The sequence below is a fragment of the Lissotriton helveticus genome, chromosome 1_1 (assembly GCF_964261635.1).
Source record: "Lissotriton helveticus chromosome 1_1, aLisHel1.1, whole genome shotgun sequence".
Taxonomy (NCBI): domain Eukaryota; kingdom Metazoa; phylum Chordata; class Amphibia; order Caudata; family Salamandridae; genus Lissotriton; species Lissotriton helveticus.
In genome coordinates this window covers 1940450835-1940477444 of record NC_136057.1, presented here as the reverse complement: position 1 = coordinate 1940477444, position 26610 = coordinate 1940450835, and the positions used below count along the sequence as shown (strand labels likewise).

At 45.4% G+C, this 26610-nt stretch overlaps 1 protein-coding gene across 2 annotated transcripts in view; it reads right to left on the bottom strand.

Annotated features, from left to right (window-relative positions):
- The window catches only part of LOC144755115 (ADAMTS-like protein 2), a 319957-nt gene that overhangs the window by 129594 nt on the left and 163753 nt on the right, over nucleotides 1–26610 (bottom strand). For both annotated transcript variants that reach the window (XM_078643636.1, XM_078643645.1), the window contains 2 exons: nucleotides 15595–15698; nucleotides 7840–7966 (listed from right to left, as the gene is read on the bottom strand). In XM_078643636.1, coding sequence (XP_078499762.1) covers nucleotides 7840–7966; nucleotides 15595–15698 — 231 coding nt within the window. The remainder of the gene's footprint in view (nucleotides 1–7839; nucleotides 7967–15594; nucleotides 15699–26610) is intronic.

Here is a 26610-nt window from a genome sequence, read left to right as displayed (position 1 = left end):
AGATCCTCCCGAAGAGGCAGACGTATCGGGGGATCGATGCTCATACTGAGTAGCTCGGGATACCATACTCTCCGAGCCCAGTCCAGAGTCACAAGAATGACTTGGGCCCGGTCGCGCCTGATCTTCTTCAGCACTCTGGGCAGAAGTGGTATAGGCGGAAAGGCGTACAATAGACCGCAGCTCCACTCGCAATGAAAAGCGTCTCCGAGCGATTGCCGCCTTGGAAATTCCAAGGCGCATAACTGATGACATTGCGTGTTCTCTTGAGTGGCGAATAGATCTAACCAAGGCTTTCCCCACTGCTGAAAGAGACTTTGCGCCACGTCAGAGTTCAGAAGCCATTTGTGATCCATCATGCACTGGCGGCTGAGTTTATCTGCCCTGGCGTTCAGAGAACCTGCCAGGTGTTGAACCACCAAGGTAATGCCTTGATGTTCCAGCCATGTCCAGAGGCGCAGACCCTCCTGACATAGGGTCCAGGACCCCACCCCGCCGTGTTTGTTGCAATACCACATAGCGGTGGTGTTGTCCGTGAACACCTGCACTACACTTCCCCGGAGAGAGGGAAGGAATGCCTTCAGTGCAAGCCGGATCGCCCTCAGCTCCAGAAGGTTGATGTGGAGCTGGGACTCCGCCGTAGACCAGAGGCCTCTGATCTCCGCCTCTCCCATGTGGCCTCCCCATTCCAGGAGGGACGCATCTGTCACCACTGTGTGCTCCGGTTGGGGAAGGGAGAGGGATCTGCCACGGACCCAATCGTGATTCATGAGCCACCACTGCAACTGTCGTGCAGCGCCCTCCGAGATCTGGACGTGATCGGACAGGTTGCCCTGATGCTGTGCCCACTGGAACTTCAGGTCCTACTGCAGAGCCCGCATATGCCATCTGGCATGTGTCACCAGCAGGATGCAGAAGGCCATCAGGCTCAGAAGCCGGATGGTCATCCTGACCGAAACTCGGGATAGAGGCTGAAAGAGCGGAACCATAGCCTGAATATCCCGACATATTTCTTGTGAGAATACTTATAACTATCAAAAAACAATATCTTGGTGAACGAACACATTTTATTGATATCTTGCATACTAAAAACTGATTGGCACTACACCAGTCTAATATGGTGCGGATATCATAATGTAATACAATATGCAGTGTGAATAAATGCAGTGTGAGAGATTTAAAGGTTAACACTGTAATGATAAACTTACTTTGGGAGGATAGACGCCAGTATAGATTGCGAACATAACCTATCAATTAACAACTACTTAGGTCTTATTAATAATTTTGCGGAAATTCTGTATACTAAAAAAAACAAGTTGGCACCATACCGTTCAAAGATGGCGCTTATTTCATATTATTGAAACTGATGGGCTGCATATTAAATGAATTGACGGCAGACATCGCAATTAATAATTTGTTGTGGCGAGGACATACGACCACATAGGCTCTAATTACAATTTATTAGCGATTTGATAATCGTTTAGTCATTAGATATATCCGATGGCAACATTTATATCAGAGGGTTGCCATAGGAACACTATTCCAAGATGGCACCCATATTATGACGCGCGAACCATCAGTATCTGAGAGAAAGATATTGGGGAGAGGGGAGCATGGAGGTGCTCGGCTTTGGGACGGGAGGTGACCGTGTGCCACTGTTGCTGGGCATCTCCCTAGACTCTGACACTGTGTGAACTCATGACAGACTTTGATTTTCGGAGAAATTGCTGCGAAGGCATCGTTCGGGGATGGCGCTCAGGGTGCGGAGCACGAGAGTCGCGCAGGTGAGGTGAGCGGAGTTGGGAGGTTGATAGCATCATTGGTGGTTTGGCCTTTCGGTTGGCAGATCGGCGCTGGTGTGTGGGGATGATCGTGGGGGCAGTTTGTTGTGCGCCACTGCGATGCACACGCGGATCCGGGCTTCGGAACTGGGTGAGTTGGTGTGGAGTTTTGTCCTGTTGAGGAACTTTGTCCCGTTGTATTTTTTTGGTGGGGGGCAGTTGGGTCACTGAGGAGTTTGATTCTTGTGTAGTTTTGGTGGCTTTGTTGCTTGCCACCGGGCTACGCATGTAGAGGGCGGCGTTATGGGTTGCAACTCACTAGCTGGGCCACTCCCTACCGGGCTACTTATGTAAAGGGCGGGGCAACAGGGCGTAACTTACTAGCGGGAGCGTGCAAACGTGCTAGCGATGTGTTCTCATGTGCTAATGATCAGTAATGTTGATGGGATGGGCTGAGGCTCTAGTTGCATCCTGCATGGTTAAAGCGTAAGGGAAATGACCACGAAGCGTACTAGAATCTGGTGGCCTGTAAGACACGGCTACAATTACACAAATTTTAAAGATGAATGAGTAAAGACAATAGTGTCAATCTTTTGTGCCAAACACATATTTCCTAGCCTTACCGATTGATGGTCCGTCTATAAATTTTGAACTCGCACAAAGTGATTTCTGTTGCTATTTGTGCCCAGTCTATACGACATGTGGGCGATTCTTAGATAAAATCTTTCAAAAACCTTTTTGGATAGACTGAATTATATACTATAATTATGCATATGGACCTGACTGTAGTCCTGACTATGTGCACAACTATACATACTGTACATTAGTGTACTATTCAATTAAACTCCTTGATATGTCCTTCATGAACATCTCACATATAGGTTTTCTCTGGAGAATTTACCCCAATCGAGCACACAAATATGAGGATTTCTTCTGAATGGGTTCAGAGAATACTGACCATTTCAAACCTATTCGTGACTACCTATATGCCTGAAGGCTTGAATAATCTGTGGCACATCATGTCCTTAAAAGTAGCGTAGAAAGAGTAGTAGTGATAAAAAAAAACTTCTTAAAGCATTTTGAAATTGACATTCATCTATATGATGTGATTTTGTGTTTTTCTTAGGATACTTTGCCTTTCCATGAGAAGCATCTTGGGCAATAATATGGCAATCTTAAACCAATGGAGAAAACACATTTTTTCTTGAAACTTAAAGTAAGCAGCTTGAACTTTATGTGACACTACAAGACACTTTCTAATACGGACTAGAATAATATCATCCTTTGATTTTTTAATATTTGATACTCCTTACAGCTCTTCTTGCCTATCGACACATCTGATGAACAAACATAAGTTAGAACTTGACTTCCTACACATTATCAGGTATGCACATTTTGAGCAAGTACATGGATAATGTTTAGTGTAAATATATGAAGTTGTTCCTCCCTTCTTCATATTTATTCTGTATGTCAGATATGGTCTGGAGCTCAATAAAAGAATCCCGTATAATAATTTACAATGAAATAAATTCAGGTGTGTATATATATAAACTCGATAACATGATTTTGGATATACTAATGAAAAACTAAATCTCATTTTTAAAATTTGTTTGTATAGTCGATGTCTGTAAATCTGTTCCATATATATTTGTACATTCTGTAAATAGTTTTTTTATGTGTACTTTTGTAGCCCTGAAGAAGTCCCTGGACGGGACGAAACGCGTTGGCGGTTTCCTAAGTCTTTTAACAAGGCATGAATAAAGGATTAATCTGAATACAACATCGACTCATCTTTGAAACAACTTTGTTCTTTGATCATTACATCATTATTATATTTCATGTATAAAAGTGTGCTGGCTATCTTGTATATTTGGTCTTGTGTAAGCCGGTTTTGACCTGCTTCCCATTTTTTGGGGGGTATTGGGAATTGTGCCTCCAGCCCGTGTTTGCACCTTTTTTCACGTTACTAAAGAAGTATTTTTTGAACTTGTGCAGGCATTTATGCTTTGATTCCCATTCTTGTGTTGTTTGAATATCCCAGACTCGCTGCTCGGGAGGATGAACCCGAAACAGCGTTGAATCAAGAACTGCTCCGATGAGGGGGAGCTTCTGAGAGGGACTCAAGTGCGACTTAGGCACATTGAAGGAGAACCCCAGCAAATGCAGGAGGTCGGCCGTAGTCCAGAGATGCCTGGGGCAAGCCCGCTTTCAACAGCCAGTCGTCGAGGTAGGGGAAGACTGACACCCCTGACCTGCGCAGATGAGCTGCGACCGCACCCATCACCTTTGTGAACACCCGAGGGGCACTGGTAAGGCCGAAGGGGAGCACAGCAAACTAAAAATGCTCTTGGCCTACCGTGAACCGCAGGTAACGCCTGTGGGCTGGCAGGACGGAGATATGAAATCATATGTGTCCTGCAAGTCCAACGGTACCATCCAGTCTCCAGGGTCCAAGGCAGCCAGGACCTGAGCCAGAGTTAGCATCTTGAACTTCCCCTTCCAAAGGAAGCGATTGACGTCCCGGAGATCCAAGATGGGGCGCAAGCCCCCCTTGTCCTTCTTGGGGACCAGAAAGTAGTGGGAATAACAACCATTCCCTACTTCCTGATCAATAACGCACCCAATGGCCACCTTGGCCAGGAGGGCCGTGACTTCCTGACGGAGAAGAGCCAAATGATCCCCCGACATGCGGTGGTACGGAGGTGGCATGGCTGGAGGGGAGGACAGAAAGGTTGCTCCCTGAAGCTCGGATTAGGAAGGCTTAGAGGTGGAAGCAGCGGGGTGGAGGTGGACTGACCCGCTCGCTGGTTACCAGACCCGCCCCTGCGGAAGCCACGTCCGCAGCCGCGCTGAGGCTGGTTCTGTACAGGCTTCATGGAGAAGCGTGCTCGGGTGCTTATACCCTGGCCACAAAAGGAATGAAACCCAGGCGTGGCAGGGCTCTTCGTAGAAAGGCTTAAAGATTTGGCTGTGGCCCGCGAGTCTTTAAAGCGCTCCAGGGCACTGTCAGCCTTGTCGTTAAAGAGGCAGGAGCCATCAAAGGGCATGTCCATGAGCGAGCCTTGGACATCGGGCGAGAACCCGGTAGACGGCAACCATGCATGGCTCCGCAACGCCACAATCGTGGAAATTGCCCTGCCCAAGGAATCAGCCGTGTCAAGTCCACACCTGATGGCAAACTTCGCCGCATCCTTGCCTTCCGCAATCGCTTGGGAAAGGATAGCCTGGATCTCCTCAGTGCACTGAGGTAGGACCTCGGCTACCGAATCCCACACTGCGTGGGAGTAATGGTCCAATAAGCAGGCGGTATTAACCAACCCCAACCCCAAGCTGGCTGAGGAGAACAACCTCTTGCCATATTGGTTCAGCTTCTTAGAGTCCTTATCCAGCGGAGCCGTGGGAAAAGCACTCTGCGACGTCGAGGCCTGAATGACCAGGCTCTCAGGCGTGGGGTGAGTGGTCAAGAAGGCAGGATAACCAGGCGCCGGGCGATAACGCCTAGCGACGTTCTTATCCACTGGTGCCCCCGAGGCCAGCCGCAACCAAGTGCTCAAGAGGACTTTGGTAAGGGCCTCATTGAAAGGAAGCAGCGGCTCCGACGATGTAGACGCCACCTGGAGCAACTCCGTAAGGAGGTTGGTCTTAAGGGCCACCGTAGGGAGGTCAAGATGGAGAGTCTCCGGAGCCCAACGCGTCACCATAGTGTAGGAAGCGCCCTCCTCCATAGTAGGCGGAGGGGAGGCAAACCCCGGGTCAGAAGACACATCAAGTGAACCCGCATCTTAAAGGTCATCCACCCAATCCTGCTCGGAGTCACACTGCCGCGAGAGGGGGTCCTCGGAGACATCCCAGTCCTCGTCTGTCTCCGGAGTAGAAGGAGCCGGCCGCGGATGTCAGGCCAGAACGAAATGGTCCGAGAACCATTTGGGTGAGATAAACAGCACCCAGTGCGGCACCTATGGCGGAGCCAGGGGAGGTGCTGGGCCGGAGTCAAGGGCAGCGCCGGGGCCGGAGCCAGCGGCACTGCACCTTGTGGTGCCGGGGCCGAAGCCGAGGGCGCTGGATCCAGTGGCTCCGGGGCCGGCGCCGGAGGCGGTACCGCCGGGCCAACAGGATCTGGTTACGGGACCGCGAGGCCAGCAGCTGCGCCGGCGGGAGCCCGAGGCCTAAAAAGGCGGTCCATGGCAGTAAGAAACTCTTGCATCTGTTCGGGAATCACCGACGGACCCGGGTATGGCGGGTAGGCCGCGGGAATCCCAGGCTCTGGAGGAGCCGTGGGGGCAGAGCCCCTGTCCCCATCGTTAGCCTCCGAGGAGTGACGGGGAGACATCGCAGAGTGAACACGCTTCGACTTCTTTTTATGGCGTCGCTTACCGGAATCTGAAGGTGAAGATTTAGAGCCCGAGGAGCGGAGGCTCCGGTCCTGCGAGCGGACCCTAGATCCAGAGCGGGGGTGAGAGGAGTGCCGAACCTCCAGCAACTTCCGGCGCCGCTCCCGCAAGGCCTTCGGGGCTATGGCTCGACAGTCTCGAGAGTCCCGGTCGATCTCCAGGCAGTAGAGGCAGACATCGTGGGGGTCCGCCAACGACCTATTACTGCGGCACGACCCACAAGACTTAAAGCCGGGCATCCCTACGTGCACCAGGAGACAAGAGAAGGAGACAAAAATGTCTTAAAAAGTAGTCAAAAAATGACCGAGTTACATGCTCAATCCGGATCTGAGCTTTCAGCGTGGAAAAAGAAAGAACTGATGTCAGCGCGCATGGGTGGCGCCTAAGTAGTCTCCGTGACGTCATTCCGGCGCTTACGACGTCAGTGATGGATGCGGAGCCGCACGACACCACCTACCGACGCGCAGGGGTACTGCTAAGCAAAAACTTTCCGGATCCAGTCTGACGCTTGGGAATCTATCACTAACGTGTCTCTTTCAGATAAAAACATTTTTATATAGGGCTTGCTATCATAACAATTTAAGTGTAATTATTACCCAACTAACTGATATTAATTTAACAAGTATGGGACTAAGACTGGTTGAGTTGCGCCTATTGGGATTTGAGCAGCAACTTCATGGAAACCACTAAACCCACTCAGCCAATCTGTCATCTTGTCACCCTTCTCTTTTCATACTTCCATTGTCCCCTCACTCCTTTCTTAATTTCATTAACCATCCTTTACTACTCCGACTGCCTTCCTTTATTTATTCCTAATTCATTAACAATTTAACTCCGTGTATCAACAGCACCAACTCTCTATCCTTGTATTCTTTTATATGTTCCCCCTTTGTTAAGCCTTGATCTTCTCACAATTTTCTTATCATTGAATGGGACTTCCACCCTTCTTGTTCCATCTGTGTGCAGTCTTTCCTCCCCTCCACAACCATTGCTCCAGGCAACCCACCAACACTTGAAACAAAGTCTCCTTTCTGCCTCTAATCTTCTCTCCCAGCAGCTATCTTGAGGAAGTCACACTATGTGATGCTGTACTGTATCTGATAGCTTTTCCCTTTTCGCTTCTGCACATCCATCTGGGCTGGAACTTGTACCCCTCGCATCTTTAGCTGGGCTGACATTCCCACTATTTGCATTCTCACAAAGGCTCATATGCCCACCACCTAGTGACTTACACTCCTACTCCTTGTAATCTCACCTTGATTGACACTCCCATGCCCTGCAGTCATCTAATCTAACTCTCACATAGCTAATACTCTCACCTAGGCTCTCAATCACTTACCTAGGTTGTAACATGTGTGTTGTCAATCTGTTACCACTGTGGCAGACACCAGTCCCATGCACACTCACTTACACATATACTTCTACTCTTCAGAGTTGACACTCCCAACTCTTTGTCACCCGTTGAGGCTGACCCAGCTTTACCTGGCATACCTGAATGAGCTGACACCTCTATTTCTCACACTCACTGGGAATGACACGTCCTTCCTTACCTTACACTCTGATGTGGTCTGACATGTAAACCCTCCATATTCGTGCACAGTCACCTAGGTGGAAACACTGCCCTGTTACACATTCACTTAGGCTTGCACTCCTGCACCTTCCACACTCACCTGGGCTGACATTCTCTCCCTGAACAGAATTCATGGGTAGGCTCCGGACGGGTGACGGAATCACAGTGTGCCTCATCCACTTCCACGCCATCATAGCGCACACACATTGCATAGGAAGAGCTGAATCCTGCCAGTGAAACAAATCACAGAGCCATCAGGACATGGTATGCAGATGTTTTTTGTGAGGAGTCAAACCCACACAAATCACTCTAGAGTGTGTTCCAGTCTAAGAAGAGGATATGTGTGTAGGGGAGGCAAAGATGGCTTCCACTCTCTCTCTTTGCCAGGAAAGGATGAGGGTCAAGACAGGCAGTGCTTTAAGGATAATGAGTGCCTCTCTTGATGGGCACACAAAACTCAACAGAAAGGGTTATACATCGTTTATTTTAACATATCAGCTCATTTGCCCATGGCACACAACACTGTTATTTTTTCTAATGAAATGCAACTTTACAAATTGGAAAATGCACCTCATTATAACACGATCTATAAACTGATTCTACCATACCTTAAAAGGAAACACAGAGCTCAACAAACACCAGTGATGCAGCCTGTTTCTGCATGCAACAACAACATGGTGATCGATAGAATGCGTGCATGTAAAAACAACGTGGTGATGGATGGAATGCTTGACTTAATCTCATCCAGTGGCAATCACTTCCGCCGCATCCTAATCCCTAATTTTTCTCCCACCATGCCACCTCAGTTTGGACTTGTGCAACTGGAACCAAGCTATACCCGACTAAAGAGCCCATAACAAGTGGGAAACCGGTCCTGGGTTGCTTGTGTTCGAGGACCGGGCCTAGCAGTTTGGGCTGGACTGTGCATTATTCCGCCATCTAGTGGCTTGGTCTGGAATATTTTTCTTAGTCCTCTTTTCTTTTTTGCTGGGTGTTGTATGTTACCATTTGGTGATATATTAATCCCCTTGTGATGTCAGATCCGCGCTATGGAAGCCCACGAGCATCATCACAAGTTCTGATTCTTTTTTCTCCTTGGCAACTTGTCTTGTTCTTATTGGCTTCCTATTGTGTTTGAAAGGGTATAATTTTTTTGTTGTGCTTTGTTGCACCTATCAGTAAGTAACCATTTTGTTTTGAAGCATGAATCTTTTCTGGATTCTCAAGCTGTGCACAGATTTGGTAGAGGTATCCTTAGTCACCCCTGGAGGTACTCTCTGTCCCACCTTTGGCTCTTTGTTCACTTAAATGTCCACAAAGTAGTGTTCTGTGAATGTATGATAGGATGACCAGATGGGCATTTATGGAATGTTTGCTATAAAGTACAGCGTGGCTCCCTTTTTCCTTGTGATATGTACTGCAGGGCTTTTGGCTAGTTGCACACCGGCCTTTTGGTGGCATAACTGAATTGTTTGGAATACCCATCATGTAATGGGTACCTTTTGTTACTGGTGATGCCCAGTTTGAACGTGTAAAGGATACAAAGAAATACTTTCCTGACTTCCTTTGTACTTTCTAGGATGTTCATTACTGCCCTGTGCACATCCAGCATATGAAGGGCTATCATTTTAGGTTATTAGTAGCTGAATTGTCTGATTTATGCAAACTGCGAATCAACGTTTGGTTGGAAGTGTGGGTTGATTCGCATAACTACACTTAACTTGTATATTTGCAGATAGGGTTGCTGGTTGGTTTGCACTTGCAATTCGCTCACCCTGCAAATCAATGTGATACTAATTAGGAAGGTGGACTTTAAGGGTAGGAACCTGAGTTTTGTCTTGTGGAGTGGTTCAAAAGGTTCCTTCACTAGCCATGTCAGCCCCATGTTGAGGTTCCACATGGGTGTTGTAGCTGATCTAGGTGGAGCTACTCTCTCTGCTCCTTCTAGAAACCTTTCTCTCACTGTAGATGTGAATAAACATCTCGCTATTTCCCCACTTGTGTAGGCTACAATTGCTTTCAAGTGGACTTTTACTGAAGAGTAAGTAAAACTCTTGCCCAGTAGGTATATCAGGTACCTGACCACTGTGGTATCTTTTGTCCTGTTTTGAAACAGTTCTTTTTCTCTGCATGACAGGACATATTTCCTCCATTTTGCTGTGTACCTTGTTCTTGAGCTTGGCCTTCGAGCTTCCTAAAGGAAACAACCAATCTATCGATCAAGGGACATCCGTTAGGATGTCCCTTGATCGATAGATTGGTTGTTTACGCTAATGAGTTATTTATTGAGGGATACACAGGGAAAATATATCCTTGACCAGTTCTGCAGTGTAACAGGGATATTCCTTCAGCTCTACATGTCTTGTTTGGTTCTGTTATATGGACGGGCGATATATGTAACTTATTCATGTTCCACTATAAAAATTCAATACGATTGTAACACTTAAGATGTCCATTGATCGTGTTGGGAGATTTTGCTGTCCAAGTTTATGTCCTTAGGAACTAGGCTACTAGGTTCAAACTGTTAAGTCCCAGGTGGTGGACTGGTCTTTCCTGCATGGAGAGCTGGCAGTCTTTTTATGTTTTCTTACACTGTTCCCAAAATGTCTGAGAACCATCTCTACCTTGCCCCTGTGGGGCAATTAAATTAGTCTAATTTGTGACTGCAATTGTTTATCACCAGAAGTATGAAGGTGCATGCAAATTTCCTCAACCCGCCTATCGACAGGCATTTCCTAGGGAGCAGTGCTGTGAGTGCCTGAATACGAAGTCTTTGCATTTGGCTTTTTCTGGTGTTGCAAACAAGTCCACCTTTGGAGTGCCTCACTGTTGGGAAGACCCTTTGAAGTTCTTGTTGGTTTAGTTCTCATTCGTGAGACAGACGCTTATCTGCTTAGTCTGTCTGCTTCTACATTTTCTATGTCTGGCAGGTATGTTGCTACCAAAGTTATTTTTCTCTGGTTGGCCCATCTCGAAATCTCTTGGGCTAGCGTTGACATTGCACATGATCGTGTCCCTCCTTGTTTGCTGAGGTAAGACATTGTGGTTGGGCATGCACCGTCTCTCCTCGCGCCTGCGTTTGGAAGGCTTTTAAGGCTAGGATGACCCTCTTGAGTTCCAGGACATTCATTTGCGGGACAACTTCTTCTGCTTTCCATAGTCCCCTGATGTTGAGCTTTCCCATACGCGTTCCCCATCTCGTGTGGGTTGCATCCATGGTGACAGATACTGTTCAAGTTGGTTGTATGAAAGGTCTGCCCACTGTTATGTTGTCCACATTCCACCATGCCATTGCTTCTTGTACCCTTCAAATTACAACCACTAGATCTTCCCAACTCCCCATTGCTTCTGACCATTGATTTTGGATCCATTCCTGATTTGGTCTAATATGCAGTCTTACAAAGGGAATCAGTGGAATGCAGGAGGCCATCCTCGAAAGGCTGGCTCTGGGCTGTTTGGAACAGGCACTTCTGTGTTGTGGCTTGCTGCTGACCTGTGTGTTGGTAGGGCAACTGTAAGGGTACATCTTGGGAGCGTTCTCTTCCTGTAAGCCTTCTCCTGGAGGTTGTTCCTCCTCACTGATGCCCTCTAAACTGCAATGCCCCCATGGCCATTGTCCTTCTTTATTTACTGCAGCATATCATCTGCTGCAGCACCGAACAGGTGTTGTCATGTGAAAGCTGTGTAAATAATATTCTCCTCACACCTGCAGCCAGGTATCTCTCTTCAGGTTTGTCCCTGTGCGGCATGTCTGCGGCATTCAGTGCAGATTTTAGATATGAGGCACTGCACCAGGGGGTGCTTCATCAGCTCCCCCACTTCTTTTCAATGTTAGAGGGACTAGAGGTTTAGGAAGGCATCTGAGTTGGCAATCCTCCACTGGTTTGCTGTTCCTGGTTTCACCTTTTGAGTTACCATCTCTACTCGTTTGCTCACCTTCTCAGCGGGTGGTGTGGATGAGGGGGCATTGGCTTTCTCTTTTCCTTGCAGTCAACTCCATGATCGAATCTGTCACTGCGTTACCTCGATGTTCCTGATGTTCAAGGGCCCTTGAATGAGTTTTTGTATTTGTTCTTAACCCCAGGAGAAACTGACTTGCAGGCTGCTGGATATCTGAAGGCCTTTCTTTCCTGATCTGGGATGCTGGGCAACATTGGGCGGTAACAGCTCTGGTTCAGTGTGAGTAGCAGAGTCTCTAGGAGGACGCAGGTCTGTGCTTCCTCCTCTACCAGTTGGACTTCATAATTATTTGTAGCTCTTTTTCCAATTGTTTTATAACCACATTATACACTGCTTTGTTACCTGGTGTGGAAAGTCTCGACAGGTACATGTCTACTCCCTCCTCTTGTGAGTCAGCTCTAAGGTCTGGGCCCGGTTGTTTACTGTTACCTGAGGCCGTTTTCAGTGCTCTCCCTCCTTGTGTTTTTATCGATGATATATGGCTCTATCTCGATCAGTTCTCCATCTGCATCGGTCCCCCCACCTTCACCACCTCTGTGCCCACGTTGTCCTTTTTTTGCTTGACAACCCGGGTTCCCTCAATGACGAGATTCCCTTCTACTGCACCGGCATAGTGGTGTAGTGTGCATGTCTCTGCTTTGCCCTGGTTCTTAGCATCTTCAGAAGGAACACCGTGCACACTTCACAGCCCTCTGCGCTATGGTCTTTTGGCAAGCAGGGGGTGTACACCACATGGTTCACCTTTTGTCCCAGGGGCTTGGGGCACAACCTGGAGGCATGTTCTCCATTTCATTCAACGGTTCTAGACCCACGCCTGTGCATTCTCCCACCACATGGACAGTTCATGTGGTCCACCTACTGTTTGGTGATTTTTGGTGGTTTTCGATTTTCTTCTTACTTATCCCTCTATGGATGTTCTTTATACTCTATCTTTTCACTGTTCTCCCCGACAATTGGTTGAAATCCTATATTTTCTTTTCGGAGTTAACAGAGCTGCAGAAAAAAGAATTTGAAGGTGGGGACCAGGCACTGGAGCGTACGTCTGATGTCACAAGGGGATGGACAAAACACCAAATGGTAACAGACGATGCCAAGCAAAAGGAAAAAAAGAAGAAAAGCGGACTAAGAAAAGCATTTGGGATCCAATTATATATAGTAGAATAATGTGCAGCATGTGAATCTAGAAAAGATTCATGATTCAACATTATATTTACTGGATATTTTTCCATACGTGCAGATCAATCTAAAATATCTGCCAACATTTTACTAGTTGGTGAATGGACTAGCCCATCCTGATCCTGGGTGCAATTGACAATATTAAGGGACATGAAGTTTTAGATTCATGTTAAAGACCAGTATTTATTTAGCAACTCAATGCCACTGATTACCCTAAAGGTAATATGGGGTATGTGGTGTATGGGTTTTGAGGAGGGTTTTCAGCTGTCTTGCAGACGGATTTCTGGGTCACAAATGAGAAATAGATGTAGGCTGCTGGAACCCGTCTCGCATCTGTGAAACCTGCTAATAAGCTACGTTTTCCTCAGAGCTCAGCCCAGCCCCCACTGTTAAACATCTATTGGCTCGGGGAATCAAGCATCTGAACCTGGACTGCATTCAGATGAATCCCAAATGGTGGCTTGTGCTACATAGAAAAGGCATGGATGGACCAGGACAGATTGCAGGAGATACCTATACAAAAAATCTGACTTTGTACAATATTGTATGAAATACAGTCGACTGGCCTTTAATACAGGGAAAATAGAGGATCTTGCGATAAGCCATTGCCTTCTCAACCAGGTCCTGTTTGATGGGCCAGTGTGACTAGGAACATCGTTTAACGTTTATAAAGTCCCAATCTGCAAACTATGAAAAAAGAATCACCTAACTCTCAGTTAGATCAAATGTCTATGAAGTCATAAATAGCTAGATTCATCAAGCCGAAAACGGCTCGCAAAGGGCCAGATTCTGAGAATCTGGTCCTTTGCGAGTGCAATTTTTGCATTTGGGATTCATCATCCCAAATGCAAAAATCGCTAATTGCGAAATCGCATATTTGCGAGGAATTGCATTTAAGGAATCTCTATTTGAGATTCCTTAAATGCAATTCATTAACCATTTTCTATTAGCGAATTCGCTATTCCTGGCCACTATTTACCACGAAGTCAGACTTTGTGGTAAATAGCGAAAACTCAGAAAAATGCACTTTAGTGCATTTTTCTGAGTGGTATTTTTCTGAGTGGTATGTTACACACACACATGTCCTTGGGACATGTGTGTGCGCAACATCTGGCTACATTTGCTTTTCAGGGGTGCTACAGGGTGTCCTTTGGACACCCTTGGCACCCTTGAAATCGCATCCTTATAGGAATGAATGGGGAGTTATTCCTTATTTGCGATTAGCAATTTGCTAATCGCAAATATGGAAGATGTAGGAATCGCAATATTTTTTGCAATTCCTACATGAATCCCGTTTTGCAAGTCCTTAATAGCGATTCCTTATGAATCGCTATTACAGACTCGCAAAACGGGACTTTGATGAATCTAGCTGATAATCACAACCTGAGACTGACCACATAGATCACAAAGTTAGTGTCCACCTGTCAGTGAGACTACTTGGTCTGCTCCTCATGCTTTTGAGACTGAATTACAGAAACAACAGCTCCACAGATTAGGGCTTGATTTACAAAGGCAAACCTACACTTTAGAGTAAGTTTACGATTTTATGCAGTACACAAAACAATTTTACGAGTAGTATCTTTCGCTCTCTTGTAGCAAATGCAGGTGAAAATTAAGTCTTGCATACTCGCCCATACTCCACCAAATTACCTACTGCCTTGTACTACACTAGTAATAAATGCAAGAAATACAGGCAATGAGGAGTACCAAGAGTGAAACTCATATGGGTTTTCTGAATGTGAGCTCAAGTAGGATCTTTGAATTAAGTGAGAGAAGGTGATGTATGTGATAAAGCTGCAAACACCTGGACCCATGCAGATGCTAGTATTAGGTCTTCGGCTACATAAGTTTTGGCATGGAACACAGCCTATGGTCTGAATGAGTGCCAGAATTACTTGTGCAGCAAGGGTAAAGTGACATAGAGAGCCCAAGTAACCTTGGATACAACGGGTCTGGATTCAGTTAAGTGCCGTGAGACAAATTAGCTTGAAGTGTGCGTACTACAAATCACATAAACAAATACACATTAGCAATGATCAAACTCCAACCACCCACTTTGGAAGCGTAGGTGTGTGCCCTTACATGATGTCATCATTAGCCATGAGTCTGACCTTTTCTGGGGTGAGACATCCATCTCCTTCAGAACTGGAAGTGTGTGACCTTAACTGAGGAGTAATAGTAATGGTGTGTAATGGGGCTCATCTGAGGTAGCTTAACAAGAAGGAATACCAACCACTTCAGAGCAGCAGGCATGTGACCCTACCAGGAGTAAGTTTCCCATCCTCTTTGGAACACTTGGGGTTAGATCTTAATTGAGAAAGGACCTTACCTTAGATGGTTGGCATAACCTCCCAATAGTTGTGGGTGAGCGACGGGGACCATATGTAGACCTAGGATGAGTGGGAAGCTAACCCTCTTTAGAGCACTGGGTGAGTCATTAGAGTAGGCAGAAACTCCCCTAACTATGGACAGGGTATGACCTTATATGATTACAGAAACCGCCCCCTGTAGAGATGTTGGTGTGTGATGGCCTTGTATATTGTCTTTTGATAATGCAGACAGCCCAGTCACTAGAGCTGTTTGTGTTTGATGGGACTCAGTTGTGCTCTTACATGAAGCCGGGAGCCCACCCTTTCTCAAGCTGCAGGTATCTCTGAGATCGGAAACTCCCCTTGTTTTAAACCACCGGTATGCAATGTAACTTATCTGTGAATCTTACCTGAGGCACAGCTAGAGCTGCAGGGAGCATGTGCTGACACTTTCCAGCGGTACATGTCTGCCACACTGATGTCTTGGCCTAGCGGATTCACATCAAAGTCATTGCTGGAGAGACAGGAGAATTACATTTAATACGTATGAATGTAAAAGTGGGCAACAGAGGGAGAAGGAGGAGGGACATTATAGAAAAGGGAGGAGAGAATGAAGGGGACACTGTGTCTCAGATAAATGGAAAGAGGAAAAGAGGAAAGGAAAAGGTAGCAGCAAAAGATAATAGACAAAAACAGAAAGAGCAAGAGAAACAGACAAACAGACGAAGACAGAGAATACTGTTAGTCAGCTAGCTAGAAAATAGACTCAAAAAAGCAGAAAAGGAAAGGTAAGACAACAGATGAGAGAAAGAGTTGAAGGAGACAGTTGTACTGGAATAAATAAAACATGTGGGAAAAGGTAGTCAAGAACATAGGAAGGATATAATTTAAAAGGAAAAAGAAGCAGGAAAGGAAGCGAAGTATACAGGAAGGCAACATTGGAAGGCTGACTATGAGACGGAAAGTAAGAGCAAATAAAAAGAAAGCTAGGCAAAGAAAACTTAAAGGAAGGCAATGACAGAAAAATAGGTGAGAGAAAGAAAGAAGGAACAAAAGGAAGAAAGAAAGGAAGAAAGAAGGAAAATACATTATTTCGAATGACATGTAGTTGCTAACTTTACATTGTTTATATTGTAAATGATGACTGTGTTATTTGCATTTTGGATGATGAATGCATGATTTATAGGGACCAAGGGGCTTATTTACAAGCCCCTGGTGCCACCAGAACGTCATTTTTTCCCCATATTAAAAGGGACACACGGGCGGCGGAAGGGGCTTGTAAATAAGCCCCCTAGTATTTTCTTATGCTTTATGTAATCCCTAGTAAACTACTAACACTTGAAATAAAAAAGAAAAGGAGAAAGAAAAAAACAATAAAACAAATCATGAAGGAGAACGAAAAGGGGCAGAGAACAAGAAAGTGGTAGAAAGAAAGCACTTGTGAAGATAATAAATGAACATGAATGAAAGTACTAAAATGAAGAAAGCTATTTGAGGCCATACAATTCCTTGCTGATCTGCAGAATCTCGTCAATTTAACTCTCTGGGATTGCATGTAGCACAAAGAATCTGTTGATGTAATGGTAAATGGCCTATCAATTTGCAAAATGTATATATAGCACCTTTCTACACTTCTAGATTTACTTCTTTCATCTCTCCATCCTTCACATTGAAAGGGGCAACGGTGCAACATTATGTAAAAAGATTTGCACAATATGCTAAATCTCTTGAGCAGCCAATATACCCAGTTGATTGTGTGCCTAATTCCAACACTAAACTTATTTCGTGTCTGCTTGAAGTTCAACTGTGGTTGCCACAAAACGTGCTCAAGCTCAACACCAGTAAAATGGAGATCCTATTGCTTGGAAACAACAGCAAGTGATGGCACCATTTGCTTTGGCCTCTCAAACTGAGCACAGACCCATCCCTTGTAAACTAGAGTGAAAACCCAAGGAGTTATGTTGAATACAGAGCTCTCCCTGAAAGCCCAAACCAACTCAGGTTCTTCAACCTGTATACATAGGGCACCAGTGGCGTAAAAAATGCACCTTGTTGCGCCATATTTACAAAGTGACGCATCTAGGTAGATGCGTCACTTTGTAAACCCCTGTGCCACATTATACCTACACCAGGTATAATGTATGTAAGGGTGGCGTATTGACGCAAGAAAGGGTCATGGAAGTGACGCAGTGAAATCTATGAGATTTCACTGCGCCACTTCTAGGACTCAAATGCGTCAAAATCTTACGCCTGCTGTGACTGACACAGGCCCTTTCACATGGGGCTTGCCCCATGTGAAAGGACACATTGCTGGAGTTGCGTCACTTTTGTGACACACTCCAGCAATGCGTCACTTTTGCGCCTACAGATACGTCAAAAATACTGACGTATCTGTAACTCCTTGCGACATGATACGTCATACATTAAATATGACGCATCATTGGTGTCGCAAGGAGGGTGCAATGAAAAGTGAAGCATCGCTGTTTTCATGCAGCGATGCGTCACTTTTCATAAATGAGGCCCATAGTCTGTTAATGCAGATATCGCTGTATATTCCTCGTCACTTGCACGTATTTCCAGGATTTACTATTGCAACTTTCCGTACCTTAGCCTGCCAGAAACTTCATTTGTCAAATTCCAGAGGATCCAGAACTATGCTGCCCAGCTGTCTAGCTACCTGTGCAAATCTGATCTTGTAACACAGGCAATTGTACATTTGCACTGGCTTCCTGTCAACAGTGTCATCATAAGGATTTTGTGGGCCCTGGGCAAGACATCATTTGGTGGCCCCTGTTTGGAACAACCGTGAATTATTGTATTACTCATTTTCTGGTACTTCAAGCCCAAATGGTGTTAAGCAATACTAAATTATAGTTAAACTTTCAGAAACATGGTCACACAAAAATAGTTATCATATGTCTTACCCAGTGGTAAAAAATCCTCAAGATGACCCCATGAAGACAAAGGGATGTGGAAAGAACACAAGGAGTTCAACAGTTTGATTTAGGTGGAAAGAAGACACCACCTTAGGAAGAAATTTGTGATTTGTCCTAAGGACGACCCTGTCATTCTGGGCCTGAAAGAAAGGATCCTGGAGCGTAAGAACTTGAAGCTCACTTACACGCCTGAGTGAGATTATGGCTATTAGCAAAACTACTTTTCAGGAGAGAAACTATAGGGAGCATGAACTGAGGTGTTCAAGGGGAGCCGCCATGAGTTGTGTGAGAACAATGTTGAGGTTGGAGACAGGGGGCAGGGGTACCCTGGTTGGGATGGCTCATTTAAGTCCTTCCATGAAGGCCGTGATGACACGGACGCTGAATAGTGAAGTATGTTCCCTATTCTTGAGTTAGGCAGCAACTGAAGCTAAGTGCAGTCAAAAAATTAATTGTAGGTAAGACCTGAAGTTGCGACTGAGTTCTCTTTTAGCCAATATATAAATGGGGCCCTAAGTTCTGAACAGTTGGCTTGAAAGTGTTGATCTATTTCGGGAGACAGTAATGGACAAATCGTTTCTATTTGGCTGCATAGCAGGCCTGCGTGGTGGGTCTGCGGTCTGCTTGAGAATGGATATGCACTCAGGAGGGAGACTGAGGTAACCAAATTCTAGGACTTTTATGCCGAATCACGAGGTTCAGATGCCTGGCTGTGCCCTGGGTCTGGTTCAGAAATTCTGGCTGTTGGGCAGCCTCCAGTGGGGCACGAGGGATTATTTGAGAATAGTGGCGAACCAGGGTTGTCTGGTTCACTATGTGGGAGCCACTAGGATTAGAGTGAGGGATGTTTTCCAAAGCTTGCAATCCATGAATGGAAGGAGTGGTTGAGGTGGAAAAACATTGGCAAATAGCCCCGAGCAGGTCATCCATAGTGCACTGCCGATGAACTGTGTGTGTGGGAACCTGAAGACGAAGCTTGGACATTTGGCGTTTTCAGCGGTCACTAACAGATTTGTCAGGAAATCCCTAATGACGGAAGTATGGGAACAGGATTAGCAGGTGGCGTTCCCACTTGTGGACTTGTTTCCGCATCCTGCTGAGCAGACCTGCAAAGTCGCTGACTGCTCCTGGCAAGTACTCTACCAGTAGATGGACTTTGTGGTGAATTTCCCACTGCCAAATGTCCAGAGCTAACACTGACAACTGTGGTCAGTGTGTGCAGCCCTGTTTTTAAAGGTAATACATGGAGATCATTTTGTCTGTGCAGATGAGGACACTGTGCTGAATGCAGCAGGAAAAAGCTTTGAGTGCTAACTGGATGGCCAGTAGCTCTAGATAGTTGGTGTGGAAAACCAGTTGGTGAGAAGTCCACATGCCCTGAACTGTGTAGCCCTATAAATGCACCGCCACCTGGTGAGGGAAGCGTCCATTGTGATGGTCACCTGCTGTACTGGGTAGACAAATGACCGGCCTTGCAACAGATTGTTGCTGTTCCACCACTGCAGAGAGCTATAGGTACGGGCCCAAATTAACACTAGATCCTCCCAGTGATCCTCCACTTTGTAAACTGTGTGGGGACCTATGGTAATATAGGAGGTGTTCCTGTTTTCCTGCCGAGGAGACACATGACTGTCCTTACTGTTATTTGGTGAGCTGAGTGAAAAAAGGGCAGTAAAGGTCTATAAAGCTAGGGCCCTTGATTGCCTAGGATAAGCTTTCCCTGTGGTTGAGTTGAGGACTCCCGCTAAGAAGGGCTGAACCTGGAGGGGCTGAAGGTTGGACTTCACCTTCTTGACGGTAAATCCTCTGGGACGTGTTAGAGATGCTCCTCCATCTCGTCCCAGTGTGCCCTACCACACCTATACAGCAGGCCGACATAGTTGGCGATGCATCAATGGGTCGCAGACTGAGTGGCCACTCGCTTATGTGCCACATCTATCTTCCTGCTCTCCTTGTCTGGTGGGGGTGTGTCTCCAGTGCCCTTGGCATTATTTCTTATCCAACCTAGGGGTGATCACTTGGCTTTAACTTGCTCCTTAAACACCTCAGGAGCAGTTTTAAGCATTCCCTTGAGCATAGAGAAGAACTGTAAGAAGCGCTGGGTGGAGGACAGTGTCTCCACAAAATGGTCCATGGTCCTCCTGGACCTTATGCATTTCCACCTTGTGGAAGGCAGCAACGTGATGCAGAACCTCATTGTATGAGGTAGTGTCATTTGGGCGTGATGTTGTGGCACGGTAAAGATCTGGATAGGTATCTGCAAGTAGGTTGACATCATAGTTGTCCCACTGGACACCCTGTGGTTGAGGATCCTATGAAGCGTCATAGAGATTCAGGGAATACCGTAGACTACCCTCCCCAAATGGAAGAATGATGGGAATCTCCTGGTGATTCATGTGGAGGGGCTTCTAGGGGCCGAAGTGATGCCAGGAGGGGAGGATGGAAAGAGGATGGAGAAGGTAAAAGAACAGGAGGAGGAGGAGGTGGTAGACAGGGTCTAGGAGGTATAGGGCTAGTGCCCCAGTGCCTCTTGGTCTTGGCCTGTGGTTCGGGCTCAAGGGCAACAACCTCTTCAAAAGTACATTTTCTTTTGAGAGGAATGCGAGTTTGAGTCTTTCAAGACTGGGTTAGGATCCTTCCAGTTTGTGGGTGGATGTGTATCAGTTTCTGCCGGGGGGCAAACTTGTCTTGAAGGCACTGCATAGCGGACTGCTCTTGGTCCTCAGATGCAGTGGAGGACGGAGCTTTTTTCTGTCTCACTGCCGCCGAGGAAGTGTTGGGCTCCGATGGAGATTTCAGAGCCAAAGTTAGTCTTGAGGGCGCCTTGGATGCTGGTGCTGAAGGTGTCATCGGTCCTGGTAGCCAGGTCTTCAGCATCTGTTTCTGTGCCAGAGGCTGGCTTGACGTTGGATTCGAGACAGTTTTCAGTGCCAACTATGACCCTCGGGTAGTGGTGGACCGAAAGCTTGATGCTGGGCTTCGAGAGTTGATGCCCGACCTTCTCAAGGGCGATGCTCAGCCTCGGCTCAGTGACGGGCAGGTGGAGGAGGTAGGGATTTCTTACTCATGATCGATGTCCTTAGCTGGAACTTGAGGGCTTGGGGTTCTTGGTGTTAGAGTAGGAGCTGGGCCCGGTCTGAACACGAGAGGCTGGTACGTTGAGGTACCAGGGTATAGTTCCCTCTAGACGTATTGACCCCCAAAGAGGTCAGGGGTGTAGTCTCCCTGCCGGTGTGCAATGGGTCATTGAGCATGGAATTAATCGCAATGATAAAGTAGAGATTTCTTCAAGCAGAAGGTGAGCCAGGCAAGGATAGGAGGCCTTGTTGTGTCCTGGAAACGGTTGTTGGGGGCTACGTGGAGCGGCTGTGAGAAGGATATCGCGAGGTTTTTACGGCGGACTGATATGTAATAAATACCGTTATTCCCGAGATCTTTGGAAGGATGTAAATGAAATATAATCGATAAATCTTCACAATTAAGACCCTTATTGCTTTTAGGACGAATATTAGCACACCTGCCCTCTACCGCACCCTTGAGATGATGCTATCCGAATCTTATATGGATGATTACTGAATATTATAAGTGATAACAATCAATATTAGAGGATATTTTGAAACATTCTTAACTGGTGTTCCGGCTGGACTCCAGGAATGGATATGATATATGCTTCCCTCCTTTTTTTCGGGATTTTATACAAATCACTGATTTCATTCCCTGGTCAATGAAAGTTTGGAGCAGATATCTGGATAGGTCCTGAGGAAGGTGGTCTTTTACATCCTTTTCCCACCGAAACGAGCGTCGACCTTGCGTGGAACCCTGTATTGTTTACTGTGGTCTCCAGTTGTGGCAGGAATCTTCCTGGCCACACACTATACTCAACTGTGTACAGATATTGTATGTTTGTGATTGGTATTAAAGTGGTTGAACTTGAGTGACTGTAGTATGGGTGTATTTATTAAATTCTAACGAGGGTGATTGTATGTTGTTTTTTTCCCTAAAAGTATTTGTTTTGTAATGTTACTGTACGTATCCAAGAAATGTATTTGTTTCTGATTTGAATTCTTATCAGTGAAGATGGATTTATAACCATGAAAAAATAAGAAATGTTATGTATGTTATGGTCTTTGAGAAGAACCTTTTTAAAAAAAAGAAGATAAAAAATATAACTTTTGATAAATAAAAATAATAAATAGATGATTACATGTGTCAGTGTTGTATTATGATGTCTGTTCAAATGAGTATGAACAATGTCTAAGTAAAAGGATTTATAGGCTATGAGGGAAATACTTAATATTGTTTAGATTGTCATTCCCCTCTTTTCCCTGGCCTCATGTAAAACGAGAGGGGGTCCCCCATTCTTTGCTATTGTGCTCTGGGAACAGACAGAGTTTGCAATCTTGGTGATGGTATGTTCAGGGGAACTTCGCTTGATACCATGAGCAGTTCCAGAATGGAATCCTTCCCATCATGGACCGGACATTCTCAGAGAAGAAGTTAACGGTACACGCCCAGAAAAGGGAAGCAGTACTAGGAAGATCATAGAGTAGATTCCAATCGTCGAACCTGACAAGGACCGAAAAAACGTTGATGAGAGTGCTGTGCACGGATTGTTAACCAAAGGGTCTGGAGAAATTGAACAGGCCCGAGAATGAATACCGCAAGGCGTCGAACCAGAGCTCGTCGGAGACACATTCAAAACCAACAGCGCAGAAAAACTATCTAACATCAAAACCAATGTCCAAGCGCACTACCGGTATTAAAAGGAGTCACTATACCTTGTCACTTGAAAGACTTCTTTGAAGAAAAACAAGTTGCACACTTCCCAGCCCCACACTAGATTGCAGGAGTATGCAGAGAATAAGTATCTACAGCTACACATACCACAAACATAGACAATTGTTAAATAAAGTGAAAGTGTGCTTTCCCATAGTGCCCCTCGGAAGGTGGGGACCCTGGTCAAGTGCCCACTTTGCCCATGCCTTAAAACGACTTTGCCTATCATGCAAAGGATTGTTTTCCAAACGCTTTGCCTTATGCACAAGATTTTTTCTCAAACTGAAAGATCCCGTTGGGCTGCGCGTTTTACTTGTTACATCCCAAGGAGAAAACTTAGATCCTCTGAGAAGCTCCTAAGCTTGTTCCCCCTTTTAAACGGTGGTGCCTTAGCGGTCGTGCTCTTTACTTATTGGGCTGCCATTTATGGAATATCTCTCACTACACATTAATAGCATTCAGTCCTATTTAGCTATCTGTAAGGTTCTAAAGAACTATCTCTCTTGTTCAACTTCTTTTTAACTTGTTCCTTAGCACCAAGATTCCTATGTTAGCGAACAAGCACTCTGTAAAAATAATCAAATCAACAAATCTCAATGAGTAGACAACAAAGCTAGACAGACCTTACAGTGTCAACCCGCAGTGTAATCACTCAGGTTGTAGAAACATTACAGTGACAGGTTCCATTAATAATATAAGGCCAGGCTCCGACAGCAGTAGTGATAATGCCATCAAATAATACATATCTTTCTCAATGTAGATGATGAAATGCAGCCACGCGTCACAAAATTACAGCCACAGTTGCAAGTGCAGTTTGAGACTGGAGAAACAAGATCACCAATAAGTCTCCCAAACTCAGTGTGAACTATCACTCACATACCAGGGTTAAAAATATTTTAGAAAAGTAATATAAACTTCTCTAAACACCTGTGTGTCAATTTCTGGATATATATATACATTTTACTAAAATATAAGCTTTTTTTCATAATTAAACCAAATTCCTCTAAATGAAAGCTTGTAGCAGGTTTTATTTTTTTCATTTTCGGAAAATATTCATTTGGTCCCAAATATCAGTTTGTCAGATGTACAGCACAGCACAGATTCCAATCCTCAAACTAACAGGAAACGTTTTTTGAGGGGCTCTAGCAAAATACCTACATGGCCAAGTTGCCATACTCAGGGGCGGCCTTAGGCATGTGCAAGCTGTGCCGCCACGCCAATATATATCCTTAATATAATAATCCTCTGAGGATGGATACATATTTGCGTGGCGGCCCCTGGCAGGGATTTGGCGGCCTCCGGCTCTGTTCCACTTCCAAACACCCTGACCCCCCCCCCCCCCCCACCCCCTCTTCACTGGCCTCCGCGCCTGCGTTCCTCCTGGTTCCTGATTGGCTTCTTTTTTTCCCTACCCACTGCTGGCCCACTGGTACAGGCGTATATAACATTGCAAGCAAAATGAAGAGAATTCGAGTACACGAATCTGGTTATTCGAAACGAAAGAGAAAGGCGGCTCAGCAGGCTTTCGTAGCGTTACAGGAAGGAGCAATCCTGAACTTTATCACCCAAGGGAAACCTAAAAATGGGGAATCCTCCGGCCAGAGTACTGCTGATGCACTAGGTAAAACAGGCACTGAAGACCATAAACAAGAACAAAAAAATGGTGATATCCATGAGCAGAATGATACTCGTGGCGGCCCCTGGCAGGGATGTTTCCGGGCAAAGAGGCCACTGATTCTTTCTCTGTGGGGGGGCTGTGGGTCCGGGGCCCCTGTCATGGCCCTAGCACTGCAGCCGCCTGTGCCAGTCCCTCGCGTCGTGTGTCACAATATACCCTTTCCTCCTACATTTTATCGTTCTGAGACAAATTCGAAAGGGTAGGAGCAGCCGCAGGTACTGGTCATCTAACGCCTTTTCTGGACGTTTTATTAAAACAACTTCCGAGCTCCGGGGCCCCCTATCTACGCTCTCTGCCCAGGGCCGGCATGAGCCTAGAGCCCCCTGCCATACTTTATAATGGCTGTATCTATTCAAGACTACAGAAGAAACTTAGTGAAAGACTGCAAACCGGGCTTAAACCGGGAAGCCACAATTAGCCTGAACCTACAAAAGCAAGACCACATGAGCTGGCTTACAGATCACTCCACTGGCTTTAGAAGGTGTTGTAACTACATTTACAGCAGCTTAACTAGTTTGCATGTTTCAGTGTGTATGGAACCTTGGAGTGCATGATGACAGCATGAAATGATGGTATGCCTAGTGGACTGGAGGAGTGACAGTTGGAATGAGTGGGTGAGCTATGAAGATCAGCTCCTGGTGGGGCCATGTACTAGCTTGGATTTACTTTATATCATCTTGAATTGATCCTGTAACCAACATGAATTGATCTTGTAACAACTTAATAAACCTCTACTTGGATCTACCTCGTGACTACCATTATACTTCATTTCAGAAGGATTCTTGAATTAAACTCAATATCAGTGGACCATTTGCTAGGCTTTCTAGTGCAAACACACGCTAATTACAGAAACAAATATTCCACAATATTTCTGCCTGACTTCTTTGATCCAACACCTTTAATGTGATTCAAAGATCAGGGTTCACATGATAGAACCACAGGGTCACATTTCTTTGTTTTCTAGGATAAAGTCCCAGTAATACAATAATCCAGTGGATCCCAAACTGTGGGCTGCAACATACTGGTATGTCATGAGACAATTTTCTAGTGGGTCGTGAAAGTCCAAGCAATAAATATGTGTTTATCTTGTTAAGTTTGCAGCACATGAAAGACCGAGATCAAATTTCAGGATATGTCTTCTGCCAAATTGCTGCTCATTTTTTTTTTATAATGTGAATTGGTGTTTACAAACACTTCTCGCTTTGCAGTCAGAGAAAGAAAAGTTAAGCGAATTATGTGACAATCTTGCTATGGTACAAGGACTCAGAAAGGCAGTAGGATGTAACTTTTTGTGTAACATACAACACACTAAATGAACTGTAGATATTTAGCAGTTAGAAAAGCACAAATGAATCACTTTTTTTAAAATTCTAAAGTGTGATGGAAACAAAAGACTTTAATAGGATGAAACAAATCAAGACACTTTACTTGGTGATGCCCAAAGGATAAATAATCACTGAAACCCGATTTATTGACATTATCATTAGTGTGTAATATAGTTTATCATCATCAGCAACTTTATTTCTGCTAATGCAACCATAAAAGTACAACATATAAAAATAACCCTTTACACAGTACTAATCATCTCACATTAAAGTGAACTGTGCAGTTCATTAATAGTAACATTAAACCAACTTCTAACTGGTTAAATTAATCAGGAGATAGGTTTAAAAGGACAACTTCATCCAGTGAGTTACAGTCAACAAAACCTCTTATACGGTCAACTATGATAAAGTTAAATACACTGGGCCTGAACATGGTAGTGTGGAATCCTCACGATTCTACAGTTACAATTCATTTCAGACAGGGTATTGACAGGCATAGATTGCTCCCAATCAATTCCATAGATTGGTCTTGGCTTTTCCATAAGATCACATAACATCTTATAGTTTTATCTGTACAAATGTATTTCTGTGCAAATTTAGTGACCATTTCAATGGAACATCTTGTCTGTAAATGGCAGTGCACTACCACGCGAAGCTTTAGTTGCATTAAAAAATCACCTGCCTCATGTCCATTTAAGCTAGGTGGATCAT